The sequence below is a fragment of the Schistosoma haematobium genome, chromosome ZW, assembly GCF_000699445.3.
Source record: "Schistosoma haematobium chromosome ZW, whole genome shotgun sequence".
NCBI classification, from domain to species: Eukaryota; Metazoa; Platyhelminthes; class Trematoda; order Strigeidida; family Schistosomatidae; genus Schistosoma; species Schistosoma haematobium.
In genome coordinates, this window is record NC_067195.1 from 57,620,164 (window position 1) to 57,640,961 (window position 20,798).

The window sequence follows — 20,798 nt, forward strand, 5'->3', positions numbered from 1 at the left end:
GATTCAAAGCATATTGGATGCTGGGAACAACTTTCCCCAACCATTTTCCGTCATCTTAATTGCTATATTACTGTAGTATTTTCGTAATAAATTTATTTCTCATGGAAATATCTGCCTCTCAAGAAAACTTAGATTTATACCGGAGTGCCCGAAGGACGTATTATTCCTATTGTCTTCACTCTTGCACATAGTGCTGAAGAATGCAGGAATCCAACCATGAGGGATTATCGTGCATTAGACAGTTAAATAATTGCGAATAGACACTCTATAACGCACATTCACGATTTTATTATCGAAACACATGGACCTACTGTTTTTTCTAAGATCTACTTAGTTGACAATGACTCAGTAAGATCGAAGTGACTGGTGTGTTCAAAAGCTAGAATAATCCATGTAGGCGTAACATAGTACTGCATACTATAGGAGAGAACGGCTAGACAAAGCGATGGCATTAGTTCATGAAATAATTGGCCGTTGCTCCATTCCGTGTTTGTAGGCTTGGATAAATTACAATTAAAGGTTGGAAAACTGGATTGTATGGGTCGAAATCGGTTAGTAACGCAGATAAACTTGTTTTCTTTTTTTTTGTAAATATTTAGGTCATATATAATCTCATACCTTAATTCACATTCCGAACAGTGTCCTTTAAATTTTATTTTTCTCACTACCATCGATACTAATACTGTTTCGACTCGTTATTCATGCCGTTATTTTCATCTCAATGTGTTGATATGGTGTAACAATTTGTGCTGATGCTGGTTCATACTTTGACTGTGACTGAATGATGTTACTACTAACAATGACAATCCAGTGCAAATTATTCATCAGGTACATATTAATGTATTCTGCATTGAGCCACACCGTGTTGTGTGAAGGCTAGTGAGACTGAGATTTTAAAACGGAAGTTGGTAATGTAGTTTTCGAACCTACGACTACATTTACTGACTTCAAACAATCTTAACTTTATAAGAAAAAAAATATTTAAAATGCTAAGCGATGTTTGACCAAAATTTTATCTTAGAAAAAAAACAACGATATGAAGTGAAAACGGAATAAAAAATATGTATAAAGAAAATATCAAATGCAAATAGGCTTGGGCTTTCCGATAACCAACTTCTCATTTCATGTTGGTATTGTAATCCCACGGTCTTCATCTGTTTCTATACCTATATCAGACTGGAATAAAATGAATGACTGAAGTATACGTTTCCGACTAGAAACTATAAATGTACTGATATATTTACTTTACCTCAATAGTAAACCTGTAATTCACTGTGTTATTCATTTAAAGCAATAAAAATAAAGCAGATTAGAATTGATTAAATGTTGATGTACAGCCACATACGAATTTATCCTAATAATTCATTGTGGATAACAATTCATACAGATAAACAGCCATGGGGAGATATCTCACAAGTCTACCAATATGATAACAAACAAGCAAAAACAAAATGTCAATAACTCCATTCACTTGGTTGTCCTTTTCGTGCTACGTAATCCTATCCATTATGATTAGTTGAAGTAATATATAATTATTTCCATAGCTCACGAAGTGTAACAAAGATATTTCTTTATCGAAGCGAACCCATCCCGCTACAAAATTATTTCAATGTTTTAAATTTTTCCCACTCACAGTGGTATTTCTTTCCTCATTCTTTATCTTGAGTTACTAACTCATCTTTGGAATGTACTCCTTAATTACTCTGTCATAATTATTGATGTCATTGTTAGATATAGCCAAACGCAACTTGAAGGACAACTTTTTATTGGTTGCGCTTTTAATGTTATGACTGATACCTTAACGCTAAACGAGCAAGGAGTTGTAAATACAGTGTTTATTTTGTCTTTCTTGGTCGTACCATTATTTAGTTTTGAGATATCTAGTTCACCCATTAGGCTAGAATCGTTGTAAGAATTCCATCGTCTTAGAAAAAACTATAACAACCTGCCGAAGTTTATCTACACCTTAATTCACTTGCAAATATATTTGAAAGAGTAATATCTATGTTGTTTCCTCCAAATTTCCTTTGAAACTTTGTTTTAAAACAAAAGAAATCAAAGTTTAGATAAGAACATAACACGAGTAAAGTGAGATCATTTTAAAAGCTAATGTCAACGCCTTATAACTCGAATTCATACGTGACCTCATCAGTTTTCATGTAGTTCATCTGTCCACATAAGAGAAAGGAATACTACAACTGAAGATCTAGAAGAATAAAAGTATGGTTTAAATGAGGCAGTTCCTACAAACCGTCAACTACAAAACATTGAAACGAACGGATATTTACTAATTTAAGTACTAATGTAAAACAGCAGTGTTTCATAGGGAAGGTAAAGTTTAAGATCCTACGGTAGAATAATACAAACTGGAGTTAGAATCAATCCCTACACAGTCAGTAACTCTTCAACAGCCTTTTGTATCAATCAGCCAAGCTGAACAGGAGTGTAAACAAGTTAAAATTTGACTTCCCAGCCACTGCAAGAGAAGTCCTACTCACTGCCTTCTCGTGGCATTACTGTTGTTTACGAAATTGAGAGGACGAATGTCCGGCAGTTTACCCGGGTTGGTGGACACGGAGGGCAGTATCACAGCCCACACACAAATCAATTGACTTTTATGACGCATATGTATTCCGTGCCCCCTTTGTATCAATATCTGTGTTTAAATAAATAAATAAAACTTGACAATCAAATATGATAGATAGGAAAGACCTTTCAAAACATTTTTAATTGATAAGAATGAGTAGGAAACGTCCCACAACTTACCATTAACTGTTTCTTGCTGGAAGGATAACTTTCAGCCACAGCATCAACAATATTCATTGCCTGATAATTGAGCAAGAATCAGTAACAATGTTTAATAAATTAAATCATAGAGAAATTATATAGTTCATCCAGAAATTACGATAATATTAGTGTCCAGTTCATTGTCAAAATAAAATTACAACTGTATAGAAATAACATTTCAGTATGTATTGTAAGAAAACACAGACAGTAGGTATGATTGACTAAAGAAAAAAAATTAGCAGCCATGTTTATAAAGTTGGCAAATCATTTAAGATAAAAAGTTCCAAAACGTAGCACATAACGGTAATCAAACTAGACAGGAGGAAAAACTCCAACTGTAAATAGAATAATAGACCAATACAGATATGATAAGAGACTAGTAGAAGTAAGAGGCTGTTACTCATTCATATGTACAAATTATAAAAAAAAGTTATTACTGTGCAGACTACTTACTATGACTACGTAGTATGGTGTGAAACAGAAAAAAAGACAGGTAGCGAAGAAATGAGCATTAAAACTAAGACAAACTATACAAATATAATTGTTGTAAGCCCAGTAAATGATATTCAGACAACAGTATTTTTAAAAAAATGTGAGAATTTTACAGAATTAATTCGATGCTAAACAAAGAGTGGCTTCTTCATGAAAACATAGCTGCAATTAAATATGTGTAGAATATGAAGTAATGATATAAACGTTCATTCCAAATTACAAACTTGTTTATGACAAATACACACTACCAGTGTATTTTTCGTCGGATAGTTATTTGGTAGATGTATTTTTATCTCCATACATTAGATCCCAATAGATGTTTTCGCCATAGAAAACTTATCAACTACTCTAAAACACTTAGTGTCTGATAAATGTCGATAATGCAATGAGAAGATAAAGGTTATCAGAGGTATATGATACCTTTGTGCAATACACTTCGAACAATCTAACCACATATATACTTGTTAAGACATTTTATATGAAAAGATCAACAACTAGACAAATCAAAAGGTAAGCGGAAACAAAGATAATAATAAAGTATACAAAACAATGTGGAAACAAATCAGTATTATCAAGGTAGGCTTACGGTAGAAACAAATTGTTTTTGAACACATAAAAGGGGTTTCGGTTTCTGCATAACCGAGGTTTCAATAAACCTTAGGATATGTCGTTGAATGTTTTTGTACAAAACCACAAAGGCTGACTCGATGTCAACCTTATGACCAGTCTCAACCGAATGTTTCGTAATGGAGGAAGATATTTGTTTATCCTGTAATCTTATTTGACCATCGGAATTCATTTGTTTTTTGCAGCCAGTTAAGTACGTGTTTAGCCACAATTACTTGTAGCTCACGATTGCTCCTCTCTATGTATGTTTTTCCGCACATACATATAAATTGATACACGCAAAGTAATGTGACACAATCGCTTACATGCTGTTTGTGCTTTTGGTGAAACATGGACCTTGACTTTTCAATGATGGAAAAATGGGATGCATAAAATGTCCTATTGACAGCTAATTTAAGTTTTCGCTTCAACATGAGACTATTTGAGTCAACTCTAAATGGTAAAGTAACGAAGACTCGCTTTTTGGGTGCCAAAAACATCATAGGTCTCATGGTATTGCAACTTTTCCAACGGCTTATACACTCCTACTGCTACTATAAACAACTATTCATTAATCTCAGAAACTGTTTTGATTCACCACTTTTACTCATCAGATAGTGAACAAATAGTCATTCTAAAGATATTATAAGGGACTAGATAATTTTGTTATGTAAATCAAGTCGTATTTTACACTGATTTTAGTTGCAGGATAAAGATAGACTTGCAACTGTCTAATACTGCTTTATCACCGATTATTTTTTATTGAAAAGTATGTCATTAAAAACTAATTTTTTGAATTCATTAATTCACTCTCCAAATAAAAGAAGATAGACAAAAGTTCCGAAACTCACGATACGCTTACGCTTCCTCCATTCGCTGATCATTTTCGTATGATTTTCAGAGACCTAGTAAGATGCAAACATACATACGTACACAAACTCATCAACTATTTCAGCCGAAATAATGCAAGATAACTGAAAAATTAAGATAGATTTACAACATAAGGTCATAACCAACAGGAAGCATTAGGGAGCGTAAATAATAGCTTCTCCAGTCTCGACAGGTCCCAAAATACAGGAGCGATGCTTCGAAGACACCTATCATTGAATACTAGTAACCTACGAATATTCTCTGTTCTAAATGGCCATGTTTCACATCCATAAAGTAGAACGTAACGAACTGATGGGCAGTAAACTCGTTCTCTGGTTGGTAGATGGATAGCTCTCCTACGCCACAAGTGACCCAAGTTGTAAAAAGTCAATCGAGCCTTCTGAATCCGTTGCCAAGACTTTGTCAGACACCAGACCATCAGGACTGACGAGACATCCCAAGATGAGTGAAGCAGTCGATGTGTTCAACTACTTCACTCCCTATCACTGATTCGGGCGATGATGCAAGCTAATCCTGACACAGTATATACTGATGGCGCGAGATTCTAGAGTCCTGGCTAAAGAAGCCTACTTTCCTATCTGACACAAGGTTCGGACACTAAAAGCCCTAACGTGTAATTTAGGGCGTGATTTTAGGAGATCAGGAATTACTCGAATCATTAGCATTGGTGGGGCGTGGTAATAAAGACATATGAGAGAGGTTAGGCGTAGGGACAGAAGAATTATTCTGAGATGAGGGAGGGATTTGATCGTTAACAAGATGATCTCGAATGCTAATAGAAGTATGAGGGCAGTTGTCAGCTCCGGTTGCCCACACCGTGGAAGGATGTTTCTTCTTGGGGGACCTGAAAAAGGAGTTGATTTAGTAGTGGTCTTAGCGACCTGTGAGCGTGACCGCAGAACCCAAGGAACAAATACTTGAGGCCAGACGCGCACGGCTGGAATTAAGACGACTGTGGCTTTTTTACCTTCACCTTTACCGACATATTCTGATCATATGAACATCCACATTAAAAAAGTAGTGTTAGAGAAATATTTGTACAATAAGTTTAAGTGCACACTCCCACTCACCGAAATGTATAAAAAGATGTAGTATGCTGAGAAATAAATTATCTCTGATTGTAAACACGTTAGAAATCGCATCTGAACTAGTGCCCACATGATAACTCGAGTTTATTGTTACTAAAATGGTAATCGCTGTATAAATTAGTGGCTTTTATGTTCGTCTTTAAACAATAGTAACCAATTTTATTGTCATCAAAAATATTAGTGTTATTGGATGACAGGTTTGAGTGGAAAATGGGAGGTATAAAACATTGTTCATTAATGAGGTGTGTATGAATAATAAACATAAACCACAATTTTCTAAATATAATTAGTCGCGGAAAGTCTTTTTATGGGAGGCTTTTGATGTGCTAGCCTTGCTCTTCAAGAGGTCTTATCGTCGTACGGGAATCCGTGGGGTAAGGTGGGGTGTGATATTTTAAGACTCGACCTTTTCTGACTCCTTTCCGTTGTGATAAGACTACATCGCTGCAGATGCTGGTTGTTCGAGGAAAACAATTTAGTGCTGTCACACCCCTCTAGCCAGTAGTATGACTTTGCCTTCGGTCCTCAAGTTACTGTTCTTAATAACGTTATCTAGCTGACCTCCTTGTCATGGTAGGACCTGAAGGAACATGTATTCTAGCCAATACAGATCGGTCGAGTCATCACGATAGGTAACCCTGATTGCCACGTCAAAGTAACAACTACGATCAGAGTTTATGACAGATATCTAAATCAATTACATCAAAGTGATGCAATGTTTGCGTCGAGTTAAGATTAATCACATTTTTATATCTGCTCTTGATTAAACGAAGTATACGTGAAAGAGCCTGAAGAGTAGGTAAATTGGAGAGTTTGATCTCAAGTATTACTTACTTACGCCTATTGCTCTCAATGGAGCATAGGCCGCCGACCAGCATTCTACAACCCACTCTGTCCTGGGCCTTCCTATCTAGTTCTATCTAATTGTTGTTCATTCTTCTCATGTCTATCTCCATTTCTCGGCGTAATGTGTTCTTTAGTCTTCTTCTTCTGATCTGGCCTTGAGGGTTCCATGTGAGGGCTTGTCTTGTGACGCAGTCGGGTGCTTTCCTCAATGTGTGTCCTATCCACTTCCAGAGCTTCTTCCTGATTTCTTCCTCCGCTGGGATCTGGTCTGTTCTCTCCCATAGTTGGCTGTTGCTAATAGTGTCTGGTCAACGGATCTGAAGTACTTTGCGTAGACAGCTGTTAATAAACACTTGTATCTTCTGGATGATGACTTTCGTAGTTCTCTAAGTTTCCGCCCTATACAGTAGAACTGTTTTGACATTCGTATTGAAAATCTTGGCCTTGGTGTTGGTTGACAGTTGTTTTGAGTTCCAGATGTTCTTCAGTTGTAAATATGCTGCTCTTGTTTTACCGATCTGCGCCTTCACATTTGCATCAGTTCCACCATATTCATCGATTATGCTGCCCAGATATGTAAAGGTTTTTACATCTTTCAAGTCTTCACCGTCAAGTGTGATTCGATTGATGCATGCTGTGTTGTATCGGAGAATCTTGCTTTTCTCTTTATGTATGTCGAGACCTACTGCTGCTGAACTCGGCGCCCCCTCCTGCATCTCTTCAATTGTCGATGGGCCAACATCTATTGAGAGGTTCATGGGTGCTACTTCGATGTTGGGTGGGTTCAGTGGGGCTGGTCGATTCGGGAGTTCTTTGAAGTGTTATACTGACCTGTTTCGCTGTTCTTCAATGTTGGTGATAACTTTTACTTCCTTACTTTTCGCTGGTCGTTCTGGTTTACGACAACTCCCAGCGAGTTTCTTTGTTGTACCATACAATTGTCTCATGTTTCCTTCTCTTGCAGACTTTTCCGCCGTCACTCTTAAATCTTCCACATATTTAAGTTTATCGGTTCTGATGCTTCTCTTCACTTGATTGTTTACTTCTGTGTATTCAGCTTGTGCCTTGGCTTTTTCTGCTCATGTTCGGCTGGTACTGATTGCTGCCTTCTTGTTCATATCCAATGTATCAACAGTGATCTAATCCTTGTGGTGATGCTAATTGTGGCCCAGAACCTCATGACATGTTGAAATGATTGCCTCCTTTATCCCTTCCCAGTTTCTCTCCATTGAGTAGATCGTGAAGGGCCTGGAGCCTATTGATGAGGGCTATCTTGAATTTGTTGAGTTTGTTAGTATCCCGAAGAAAAGCCGTATTGAACTTTTGCGATGTTGTCTGCCCCGTTGTCCAGAGCTTCTTAAGTTTCGATTTTCTCTTGGCGACCAAAACGTGATGATCTGATGCTATATAAGCTTCTCCCTTGGTTCTCACATCATCCAACGTCTTCCTGAACTTTTTGTTGATGCAAATATGGTCGATTTGGTTTTGTGTGGTGTGATCCGGTGAAGTCCATTTGGTTTTGTGTATGCGTTTATGTGGGAATATGGTTCCACCTATGACCAGCTTATTGAAGGCACATAGATTTGCAAATCTCTCACCATTTTCGTTCCTTTGGCACAGTCCATGTCGTCCCATGATGTCTTCGTATCCGGTGTTGTCCATCCCAACCTTGGCATTTAGGTCTCCTATCAGAGTCGATGCAACTCCTTGTGTATGTGGGGTATTTTCTTCTACATGACCGGAACCCGACCGTTGTTGCTACCTTGACGAGATGGTCGGGCTTGCCTATCGTGATGAAGCAACCGAGCTATACTGGCTGGAACAACCGTTCCTCAAGGTCCTACCATGTCAGACAGGTCGGTTGAAGAGCGGTAAGACTAAAAGCAACAAAACCAAGGTCCGAAGGCCAAGTCGTACCGCTGACTGTACAGAGGTGTGACAGCAGTAAGGTGTTTCCTCCAGACAACCAGCATGACAGCGATGCTGCCTTCCCACAAGGAGGGGTGGGGTTAGAAAAGGTCGACCCTAAGAATGCACACCTCGCCTTACCCCACGGATATCCGTCTCCGGCGGTAAGGTCTCAACAAGTACGGAGCTAACACAAAAATTGCCCATAAAAAGGTCGTGTGTGACCGACCTCAAGCAGTTGTCCCTTGAGCACTGCGATCACGCACCCAGGTCACTAAGACCACCTCTAATCCAGTTTCCTTTTCAGGTACCTCCAGAAGAACCCTTCCACGGTGTGGGCAACCGGGAAATGACAACCGCCCTCATACCTCTAACAGCACTCAAAACCACTGTATTCATAATCAACCTCCGTCTTCACTTCCTATTATTGCTCCTACATCGACTTTCACATCTAAACTTCCTTTTTCGGCTTCCCCCTCAAGTGTCACCATAGCCAACGATTCTAGTGCTAAAAACACTGTCCCAGGTCTACTGAAACCTCGCTCCAAACTACACATTGGAGCCTTCAACGTACGCACTCTATGTCAAATCGGTCAAAAGGCTTCCCTGGCTAGAACCCTAGAATCTCGTACCATTGATGTATGCTGTGTCTCTGAAACACGCATACAGGATTTCAGTGTGGTCATTCACTTGAGCTCAACTCGGCAAAACGGAGAGCCGACGAGATACACCCTCCGTGTATCTGGTGACCCGATGGCCAGTTCTCGTGGACTGGCAGGTGTAGGCATAGCACTAAGCATGAGGGCGGAACAAGCACTGCTAGAGTGGATCCCCGTCAACGGTCGTCTATGTGCTGTTCGGTTAAACGGCTCCGTAAGAACTCGGAAGGATAGGGACACACGTCGTTGCCTTTTCGTCGTTTCTGCCTACGCTCCCACTGACTGCAGCTCAGATGATGTGAAAGATGAATTTTACAGAAAGCTATATGAACTTCTTCAGAAAGCTAAACGCTCAGACATAGTACTCATAGGGGGTGACTTTAATGCTCAGATAGGTAGCTTAAACCAAACAGAAAGGCATTTAGGTGGATATTTTAGCATTCCGGCACAGCGAACAGATAATGGTGACCGTCTGCTGCAACTGTGCTCAGACAATCGTTTATTTTTAGCAAACACAAATTTTAAGCATAAGGAGAGATATCATCTAACATGGCGACCCCCTACACCAAACCAACGATGGACTCAAATAGACTATATTGCCATCAGTCACCGTTGGAGAGGGTCGGTAGAAGATTGTCGCTCATTCTGAAGTACCTGCTTGGACTCCGACCACGCCCTAATACGGGCACGCGTCTGCTTGCGCCTCACTGGACGCAAAAAAGCCACAGCAAAAAGACCCATTAGAACCGAACTGAGTAGCGAGGAAACCAAAAGTCGGTTCCAGGAACAACTGAGGTCACGACTAGGTAGTTCTGAAAACGAGGTTGACCCAGTTGTTGCTTGGAAAGCCATACAAACAGTTGTGGAAACAGCCGTGACATCTATCCGTGATTTAAACCACAGGGTTACAAAGAACCAATGGATTTCCTCAAGGTCTATTGCACTGATGGATTCTCGTAAACTCATCCCATCAGGCTCTGAACACGATGAAGAGCATAAAGAAATCAGATCTAGGTTAAGCAAAAGTCTAAGGAACGACCGTGAGCAGTGGTGGTCAACGAAAGCAAAAGAGATGGAAAAGGCGGCGGTTATAGGGAACACAAGACAGCTCTACAGAGTAATAAAAGAAACTGGAATTAATAAGTCAAGTGTAAGTCAGACTATTTCGGAAAAAGACGACACCCTCATCTGCTCTCAGTCTAGACGTTTAGAACGATGGGCGGAACATTTCAGAGAACAGTTCAGCTGGCCTCCAGCTACTCTACAACTACCCTCTGTTCCCAGACAGTGTGAATAGAACATTGAAGTAGGCCCCCCAACTCTAGCAGAAGTTCAAAAGGCTATAGCTAATCTGAAACGAGGAAGGGCAACTGGTTCAGATGGATCGGCTCCAGAGGTATTTAAGGATGGTGGTCCAATTTTAGCGATTAGGTTGACTAATATTTTAGCTAAGATCTGGGAGTTAGACGTTATTCCATCTGACTGGTCACAATCACTTATCGTCCCAATATATAAGAGAGGGTTTAACTAATATAGTATCTAAAATACTAGCCTCGATAATTATCAGACGCCTAACTAAGACTCGTGAACTGCAAACATGAGAGAATCAAGCTGGCTTCAGAACTGGTCGTGGCTGCATTGACCACATATTCACCATTCGTCAGGTTCTAGAACATAGGCATACTTATCGGCGTCCGACAATGGTGGTCTTTCTTGACTTAAAAGCAGCATTTGACTCTGTAGACAGCGAGATTCTGTGGCAGTGTCTGTCATTGAAAGGCGTACCTCAGAAGTACATAAACCTTATAAAGGCTCCTTACTCGAACACTACTAGTCGAGTCAGGGCTTATGGCGAACTGTCATCTACTTTAGCAACCTCAAGTGGTGTCCGTCAAGGCTGTCCACTTTCTCCATTTTTGTTTAACTTCATCATAGACCTATTGATGGAAATAACGCTCTTGTCGACCGAATTCTCGGGCATTGATCTACTTCCAGGAGGTCCACTTATCGACTTAGAGTACGCAGATAACATAGTCCTGTTTGGTGAAGACGCTGATAAAATGCAGAGTCTTTTGGTAGCACTGAGCAACAATGCCAGAATGTTTGGAATGCGCTTCTCTCCCTCTAAATGCAAGTTGTTGCTTCAGGACTGGTCTGTGTCAACACCTGAACTAAGGATAGGGAGTGAAGTAGTCGAACGCATTGACAACTTCACTTATCGTGGAAGTCTGATCAGCCCTAATGGGTTGGTGTCTGACGAAATCTCACCGTGGATTCGAAAAGCTCGCTCGGCTTTTGCCAACTTGCGTCACCTTTGGCGAAGGCGAGATATCCGTCTATCAATAAAAGGAAGAGTATACTGTGCGGCAGTCCGTTCTGTTTTAATTTACGGCAGCGAAACATGGCCATTAAGAGTAGAAGACACTCGTAAGCTACTAGTATTTGACCACAGATGTCTTAGCAATATTGCTGGCGTCTGCTGGGATCACCGGGTAAGTAATAGTGAGGTTAGACGCAGGGTATTAGGGAATGATGGTAAATCAGTTGATGAGGTTGTGAATCTCCATCGACTGAGATGGTTGGGCCGCGTGTTACGTATGCCCGAACACCGATTACCACGACGTGCAATGCTAACCGGTGTTCGGGATGGTTGGAAGAAAGTTAGGGGTGGCCAAACCAAAACGTGGCATCAGTGCTTGAAGTCACTAACTTCTACTCTTAGCCATGTTGGTAGGTGCAGACTACTTGGTTGGGTTCCGCGTGACTATCGTAACCACTGGTTGGAGACTCTTGGTGAAATGGCTCAGAATCGATCACAATGGCGTCGGTGTATACACTCTCTGTCTTCCCTTAAACTAAGAGATTAAAATCGCTTCATATCTTTCTTTCTATGAACTAATTCTTTCTTCCTGTACTATATCCTTATTGCAATCTTTCTTTTATATATTACCACCTCTGAATTAACTACTTTTATGAATCCGGTGTCCATCTTGTTGTGTCGCTGAGGTATGGTAACTTGGACCGATGCATATATGTGCCTGGTCCTACGTTGCAGCTGAGTGACTGACATGACCAGAATATAAAAGAAGCTCCCCTGAAGCTAGTCGTTGTTGTCCAACTTGCATCCAATGTGTTTCACTGATTCCAAACACCTTCAGGTTGTATCTCTTCATTTCTGCAGCAACTTGGAAGACTCTACCGGTCTCCCACATTGTACAAGAATCCCATGTACCTAAGTTAATGGTTGCTCTGGTTGTCAGAAGAGGCATCGGCCTCGTGACTTCCGAAGGAACTCGGATTTCACCATGAAGAGTCATAACTCCTCTAAATGAAGACCTTCTGACTCCCAAGGTAGAGTTTAAATGGTTTGAATTATTTTTACTGGTTAGCGTTTTTTAGTGAGTTAGTTTTCTACGGGATGAGGTCGCTAACCCCATGCCCAACCCTCCTCCTTTACCCGGACTTGGGACCGGCAGTGGCCCCCGAGGGGCTCCAGGCGGAGTTGATCCTAAGCATTAATAGAATATTATTAAATTATTCAGGTACAATCCACTCCAAACAACTAAACTATTAAGAAGTCTTGCAGTTCTTTGTGATAAGTACATTTCTGTTGTTTAAGAGATTAACAAGATATTAATGTAGAGATGTTATGTGGGCAGTTAAGTGATCAAGAGACTGAGTCACTGAAGCAATCTTCCAAACGAACTGACAGTGAAGGTAAACACATGTAGACAGCTAAATAGGTTTTCCCAGTATCGTGGATGTCTCATCAGTCCTGATGGTCTGGTGTCTGACGAAGTCTTGGCAACGGATTCAGAAGGCTCGATTGACTTTTTACAACTTGGGTCACTTGTGGCGTAGGAGAGCTATCCATCTGCCAACCAGAGAACGAGTTTACTGCCCATCAGTTCGTTACGTTCTACTTTATGGATGTGAAACATGGCCATTTAGAACAGAGAATATTCGTAGGTTACTAGTATTCAATGATAGGTGTCTTCGAAGCATCGCTCCTGTATTTTGGGACCACTGGCCCCCAAATGCCTTGGTACGGCCGAGAGTGGGGAGAGTCCGTTCTCCCTCTCCAAATGCTCTCACATGGCCACGCGCATATAGCCTCTGCCAGGGAAGTCCTACTCATTGCCTTCTCGTGGCATTACTGTTATTTACGAAAATGAGAGGACGAAATGAGAATGTCCGGCGCTTTAACCGGATCACAAACCAATGGTGCACATGGGCTCCAGTATCCTGCGAGAACAAATGGCGTATGAACCAATCGTTGGTCACCGGCTTCCATGGGACTGCATCTCCTTACGATGCTCCACTGCCTTGTGGATCAGACCTTCAGGTCGAAGGCTCGGGGAGTGGCCCCCTAAGAAAACCACCTGCTTCGGTTTGGGCACCCGGGCAGTATCACAGCCCTCACACATATCGAATGAGATTTGTGTGGCACATATGTATTTGGTGCCTCCTTGTACCAATGTCTATGTGTTAAAATAAATAAATAAAATAAAATTGGGACCACTGAGTTACCAATGCCTGCGTTAGAAATAAGATACTAAGTAAGCATGGCAAATCGACTGATGAGGTAGTAAATCCTCAATAACTGAGGTGGTTGGAACATGTGTCACGTATGTTGAACCACCGCCTACCTCGATGAGCGATGTCTCCTGGTGCAGGAGTTGGCTGGAAGAAAGCTAGGGGCGGCCAAACCAAAACATGGCATCAGTTCATGAAGTCACTGACAAGTGAACTGAGCTATGTTAGTTGGTACAGACTATTTAATTGAGTTCTGAGTAATTATCATAACTAATGGTTAGTGACTTTGAATTACATGGCTCAAAATCGTTTACGATAGCGCGGATGTATACATTCTGTCTTTCCCCAAATTCTGGGTTTCTAAATTCCTCATAACTATTTTTGTGTTCTTATCTCACTACTTTATATTTTCTTTTTGAATCATATCTCCGGTGCTTAATCCTTTCGGCCATCAGTCACACTGTTACTACCTCTACTATTCCGGGATTTAGCCCGACCTATTGCATTACTCTGTGCTAATGAGGTGTAGCAACTTGAAGCGACGTACATACGTGCAGGTTCTGCTTTGTAACTGACTAACTTTTCAGTATAATGAAACAAACGCAAAAATCATTAAACACCAAAAAACCCGGAACTTATGCTGTTTAACACATGAAGTTTCAGGATGAGTTTTGCAGGTTAATAACGTGCTAATGAAATTGAGGCATAATTACCAAGCCTAATTTTTGATATCGTTGACACGTTGTGATAGCACTATGTAATAAAACTGGTATGGTGTACTCAGATATTGATTAGATGTAGAACCGCGCAATGCAACAGTATTTAGTAAATAAGCTTTCAGGCAAAAACTGTTCGTCACACTAGTGAGCTGAAAAAATATTATAAATACTTTACAGTAGCAACGCTAGTAACGTGGGTAATTTATTTAAAAATTCTACGGAAACATAGAAGATAACTTTCAATGGAAAACTAACCAGCTTCAAATCAGCTTCAGCAATCCCTGGTCCTTTAGCTTTGAGTGCTTTCACTTCCACTTCGATTTCGTTTAGCTTTAAACAGACGACAAACAGAACATTACGGCAACTAAAATAAGTATATTAAATTATATAAAAACATGTTGCTGTCTACAAGATTATTATTAGCCATTGACGACGATTAACATATTTATGTAAACAGACTGAAGACTACAGCTCAAAAATCAGTGTGAAATGTAAACAGTGCACTAAAATAATAAAAGATCGATCTACGTCTAAACACACATAATTATAAAGAAAGAGACGAACCACAGGACCATTATGTGGGTAGGACATTTTCTAGGGAGTTTCAGCTGACTATAGGTGAACTAACGAATATCCCTCAACTAGATATACCTAAGACGAGACCCTGACAATTATTCTCCTATGACGGAGAAAAGCATGAGAATGCAACAAGTGACTTCCAGGTATTCAGGAGAAGCGGTTTAGGAACTTCCGTTACATGGACTAGATTAATGATCATGGTGTTGGCGACAAGATGATCCATCCAATTGGGTTAGATTTAAAGTGACGGATATCTTGTGACAACATATGTATCCTGTCCAGCAGTTTCCGAAATTCTGGAATACAAATATATATTTATGTCCAATAACAAGCGCCATCGAGTTTATTAAACAAACAACCATCCTCTGCTTAAGCCTGGGTTCTGTAAACTGTGGTATACTGCTAGCTGAAGAAATCACGGCGCGAATATAAGTGGTCAGTTTGAGCTTACTACCGTCATACAAATCAGGCAACATATATTCAACCGTTAATAAAATGGTGAGTATAGGACAGCATTTTTGGTATGAAAATGGCCTTTGAAGGTTTAGGATACATGTAGAAACCTTGTATTTAATAAAGGCTATCTTTGAAGTACTAAATGAGTACAGCTGAACAACAAAGTAAGCAAATACAGAGGCTTTGGGTCAATTAGTAAACAGAGATGGTAAATCAGTTGGCAAGACTGTGGACCTAAGATAGTTTCAATTTGATATGGATGCTCAAACATCGCCAAACGTGTTATGTTTAACATAGTAGGTTGGTATATCATAAGATTAAATAGACCACATGATGACTTTATTACATGAGTCAGTCAGTCAGTCAGCTACAACGTAGGACCAGGCACATATGTGCATCGGTCCAGGTTGCCATACCGCATCAGCACAAGATGAACACCGGATTCATAGCAGTGGTTAGGTCAAAGGTGGTAATATATAAGAGAAAGATTGCAATAAGGATATAGTACAGGAAGAAAGAATTAGTTCATAGAAAGAAAGATATGAAGCGATTTTAATCTCTTAGTTTAAGGGAAGACAGAGAGTGTATACACCGACGCCATTGTGATCGATTCTGAGCCATTTCACCAAGAGTCTCCAACCAGTGGTTACGATAGTCACGCGGAACCCAACCAAGTAGTCTGCACCTACCAACATGGCTAAGAGTAGAAGTTAGTGACTTCAAGCACTGATGCCACGTTTTGGTTTGGCCACCCCTAACTTTCTTCCAACCATCCCGAACACCGGTTAGCATTGCACGTCGTGGTAATCGGTGTTCGGGCATACGTAACACGCGGCCCAACCATCTCAGTCGATGGAGATTCACAACCTCATCAACTGATTTACCATCATTCCCTAATACCCTGCGTCTAACCTCACTATTACTTACCCGGTGATCCCAGCAGACGCCAGCAATATTGCTAAGACATCTGTGGTCAAATACTAGTAGCTTACGAGTGTCTTCTACTCTTAATGGCCATGTTTCGCTGCCGTAAATTAAAACAGAACGGACTGCCGCACAGTATACTCTTCCTTTTATTGATAGACGGATATCTCGCCTTCGCCAAAGGTGACGCAAGTTGGCAAAAGCCGAGCGAGCTTTTCGAATCCACGGTGAGATTTCGTCAGACACCAACCCATTAGGGCTGATCAGACTTCCACGATAAGTGAAGTTGTCAATGCGTTCGACTACTTCACTCCCTATCCTTAGTTCAGGTGTTGACGCAGAGGAACGGTTGTTCCAGCCAGTATAGCTCGGTTGCTTCATCACGATAGGCAAGCCCGACCACCACGTCAAGGTAGCAACAACGGTCGGGTTTATTACATGAAATCAGTGGCTATTGCTAGAATAGTCCGCATTTTATGTTGTTTTTATGCCAAGGCACACAATGGTTTAAGAACACCCCCGTAAAATTGCGGCACCCTACACTTATCTGAGTATTCTAAACTGGGACCATAAAAAATTATGAAACTCAGTCTGACGGAAAATTCGACAGCCCATAGGATTTGCACAAATGCAGTTATCTCAACAGTTTGATTAATTAACTCACTTTTAAATAATTACAAACAGAACCCTACTGTTATAGCTAGGGTCCACATTTTTAATATTGCTTAGTATACATTTGATATGTAACTGAATGTCAGAAAACCAACTATTAGCTTTTCCTTTTCCCTGTAAAAATTAACAGCTGTTAATAAACAAACCAACACATTTAATTCATGTTTAAAAGTAATTTTTCCACAAAATAAAGCTTAGCTAGTTAAGAGAATACTCACCTTCTCATTTACTTGAGTAAGCTCTTTTTCTGCTTCTTCCTTTGTAAGACTAGAGGTGATCTTTTTAAGTTCTAGAGAAAAGTGAAAAAATAGAACTAGTGCACCCTACCCTCGATTACGCTTTTCAATTTCTTTTGTTCTTCTGTTAATTCAACCGATAAATTTGCATATTGAGCCTCCATCTTTCTAATCTCATTTTCATCGAATGAAGGGAGTTTAGTCTGCAGTGAATTAAGAAACTTCGGTGCGTTTTGTTAACCTGGTCATAAACATAAACCTTTTGCTTTCCATAAACTTTCTCTTTAATTGAACCTTCTTCAACAAGATCATCCAGAGCTCTAGAAATACCCTACGGAATCGCTAATTTAAGCACGTATAGTTACCGTTTTCCCATAATTCTTCAAAGCACTACACACATCAACAACACTAAAAGGTCTGTTCTCTTTCTCAAAAAATGTGAGAACATCACCTTCGTAAATTTAAGACAAAAATTAATAAAAATACCTTTGCAAGCATTATTAGACATGGTTTAACTTTCCGAATAAATTATCAATAATACAATTTGCAGAAGCCAAGTACGTTTAGTTCAAGACAATTCAAAGCTAGGAAAGTAAAGATTTGATAATCTGACAAAATAACGCGTCGATTTTAAAATCATGAGTAAAACTGGGAAACCAGTTAGCAAGCAATTTATTGGATTCACCTAAAGTGTATAGCGATCAAGAATGAAACAACAGTAATAGTGGTAGTGCAGCTCAGTAACCTATCACGAGTCCGTATAATCACTAAGGTAACCCTTTTCGTATGAGGAATAGCGAGTTTCTGACTGCCCGAACCCATGGCTAGTTGATATTCAATCAGTCATCACTAACGCACAGCTTGGAACAAGTGAGCATCAAAAGATCGATATAAAATTAATAGGATGAGTAGCGAGGTCATCAAAATATTAGCAGCATCAACGATAATAGAATCAAGCTCCAAGACAAGTATATGAAGGAGTATTGAAAACCAAGATCTATGAAAGGATGTGAATTAAATGCGTCTGTGATATTGTAACAGATTCTGAACCACATCATCTAACGTCACCAATCTATCGTCATGGTTGTCACACAACACCTAAGATCCAGCTGGGTTAAATTATTTTGTAACTTGAGGGAAAGATTTTATTGATTTGAACGGATTTCCGATAGTTAAAGTAATGTTGATGGATAGATGAAGAGTAGTGGTACAAGATGGCCGAGTGATCGCTGCTCACGAAAAAAGCCCTATAGGTTATTCACTCTAATTAATGAAGATATGTCAGTCAGCTAGGACCAGGCACACATATGCATCGGTCCAATTTGCAATACGGCGAATGAAGATATGACTGTTAGACCTAGTTCTTATTCATCCTATAAACTATGTCGCTAAGCCAGAGTCAGGTCACTTCATTGAACATTCGTAGTCTACGTGCACAAATATCGCGGAAATTTTTTACAATCATCCATGACTCGCTAAAGAATATAGTCGTGAACAAATACTTCCTCGAACGATAGTAGCATAAATATTCTGCTTCAGGACTATAAAAAACCCATAACACCTTGATGAACATATAGGCTATGTAAAGTAAATGTAAGCATGCGATTCTTATCACCGTTTTAGCGAGACTTTTGATTTTGACAGTTTCAATTGCCTAGATGTCGGTGTTAAAGTTTAAAGACCACTTACAGAGCCGTTCAATATCGCAATTCTGATATAACCATCATTATTATTTATAGGAAATGAAGCACCAGATACAGTTGTTACTCCGTATTAGTCATTTAAACAGGCCACTTTATGCCCAGATTACTTGACATGAGTTATGGATAATTCTTGGTAAAATGAAATCTGACAAACTTCAACCAAATACAAATGCTTTAACGTACTACTTTTACCGATAATTTCACAATTCACAGGCTTTAAAACCTCCCAAGATACTGTACAAACCTTGGGAAGAATCCTCTAATCATTGTAGATCTGGAGTAAAATTCCCAGATGGGAGTTTGAGCTATGATAGTTACCAACAAACCCCATCTCTCGAGCAATCACAGCTCTTATGTGAGGTGTTACCAATCACTCCAAACACAGTAATAAATCTTTATACACATGGATATATGCTGATTGGGTACAGTATGTTGAACCGATGCATAAATGTGCCAGGCTTTGAGGAAAACTCATGTTGCGTTTGACTGACTGAAATATGCATATATACGGTCATAATGGTTGTGGGTGGAGTGAAAGCCCTCGCTTAATGAGTTCACGTGTCTACTAGCAACAGACCACTAACCCCGGGACAAAACTAAGAGTATTAGCAAATTAGTATGAATTAGTGTCTGAAACTCATGAGGGACTACAGAATTGATTGGACCACAGACGGTAGCGAATTCTAAGACCTGACTACTTGTAACGAGGTTTGCCTACAGTTTCGTTTACTACTGAACCCTTAATTTTCAGGTAGTTTCCTTGAGGTTCATGATGCAACTGAACCTAATTAGGTCTTTCAGAGGATATTTAGAATGTTTAGTCACTAGACCACATAATCTAAAGGATAAAGATACAGACTGGGGGCGTAAAGGTGAGTTCGAGTCCCAAAATGATTATGTGCTTAAACTCCCAATTTCGGGGAAAATTTGACCCATTTTGGGGAAGCCGCTATAGTAAACTTTGAGAAAATTTCGTGGAAATGGCAAAAAAAACCCAAAATTTCCCCAAACGTTGGGGTTTTTCCCCAAAGTTGGGAACCTGGGTGAACATAACGAGCCACGGCTGGCCATTAACGGACGACTCGATCAGTTGGTTGAAATTGCTGTCGGAGTTAATCACCCAATGAGATGCACATAAATTTCCCGACAATTGGGCTTCCAATTAAGTGCTACTGCCCAACTAACGATATAGATCCAAACAATCTAGCGATAATTTCAAACCAAAGGTCGTTTGTACGAAGTGCTAGGTGCACTAAAGATGTATTATTGATGCTAACAAACAACCACTACCAAACTGATCAATTAACCTTTTCAAAGTGAAAACTTGCAAACTGCTTATACCTGGTTACTTTATAACTCTTCATCCCTTAATCTTCAATCGTAAGGATAGGAGGTCAAACTAAATTAATCCTAGCAATTTGTACTGAGTAGATCCAATCTCTCTTTGAATGCATAAACAGAATAGTCTAATATTACACATTCTGATGGAGAATCCCAATAATCCACTTCTCTGTGCGAGAAAAATAAGTAATTCGACTTTGGTTCTGAACTTAGAGTGTCCTCTTAGACTGTGGAGATAGGCATGACAAACTTATTTTGTAAATATTCTAAGACAGTCCTAGGCTGATAGAAAATATAAGGCGCGTTCATAACAGCATCACGATTCAGTATAAGGCGAGCCAGTATTAAGCCACTT

General features: G+C 39.8%; 1 protein-coding gene across 2 annotated transcripts; it reads right to left on the bottom strand.

Annotated features, from left to right (window-relative positions):
- Positions 1-494: 494 nt before the first annotated feature.
- On the bottom strand, positions 495-20,349 carry PSMC3IP_1 (PSMC3 interacting protein). Of its 2 annotated transcripts, XM_035731764.2 has the most exons (9): positions 17,886-20,349; positions 17,765-17,850; positions 17,641-17,730; positions 17,491-17,602; positions 17,382-17,452; positions 14,788-14,862; positions 4,737-4,790; positions 2,767-2,826; positions 495-1,176 (listed from the first exon to the last, which is right to left on the bottom strand). In XM_035731764.2, the coding sequence occupies exons 1-9, from the start codon at positions 17,905-17,907 to the stop codon at positions 1,123-1,125; spliced, it is 624 nt and encodes a 207-aa protein (XP_035589730.2). In that variant the 5' UTR covers positions 17,908-20,349; the 3' UTR covers positions 495-1,122. The 2 variants fall into 2 exon arrangements, with proteins under 2 accessions (XP_035589730.2, XP_051071968.1); XM_051211860.1 differs by having other exon boundaries at positions 2,767-3,122; positions 17,491-20,349.
- Between the last annotated feature and the right edge of the window lie 449 nt (positions 20,350-20,798).

Bases quoted from the DNA above. Each gene is read 5' to 3' on its own strand.
- PSMC3IP_1 (XM_035731764.2), bottom strand. From the start codon at position 17,907: ATGTCTAATAATGCTTGCAAAG. The intron at 2,827-4,736 runs GTGAGTTTCGGA...CTCAATTATCAG, and splicing joins GGAGGAAGCGTAAGCGTATC to GCAATGAATATTGTTGATGC. The intron at 1,177-2,766 runs GTAAGTTGTGGG...ATTTTATTCCAG, and splicing joins CCAGCAAGAAACAGTTAATG to TCTGATATAGGTATAGAAAC.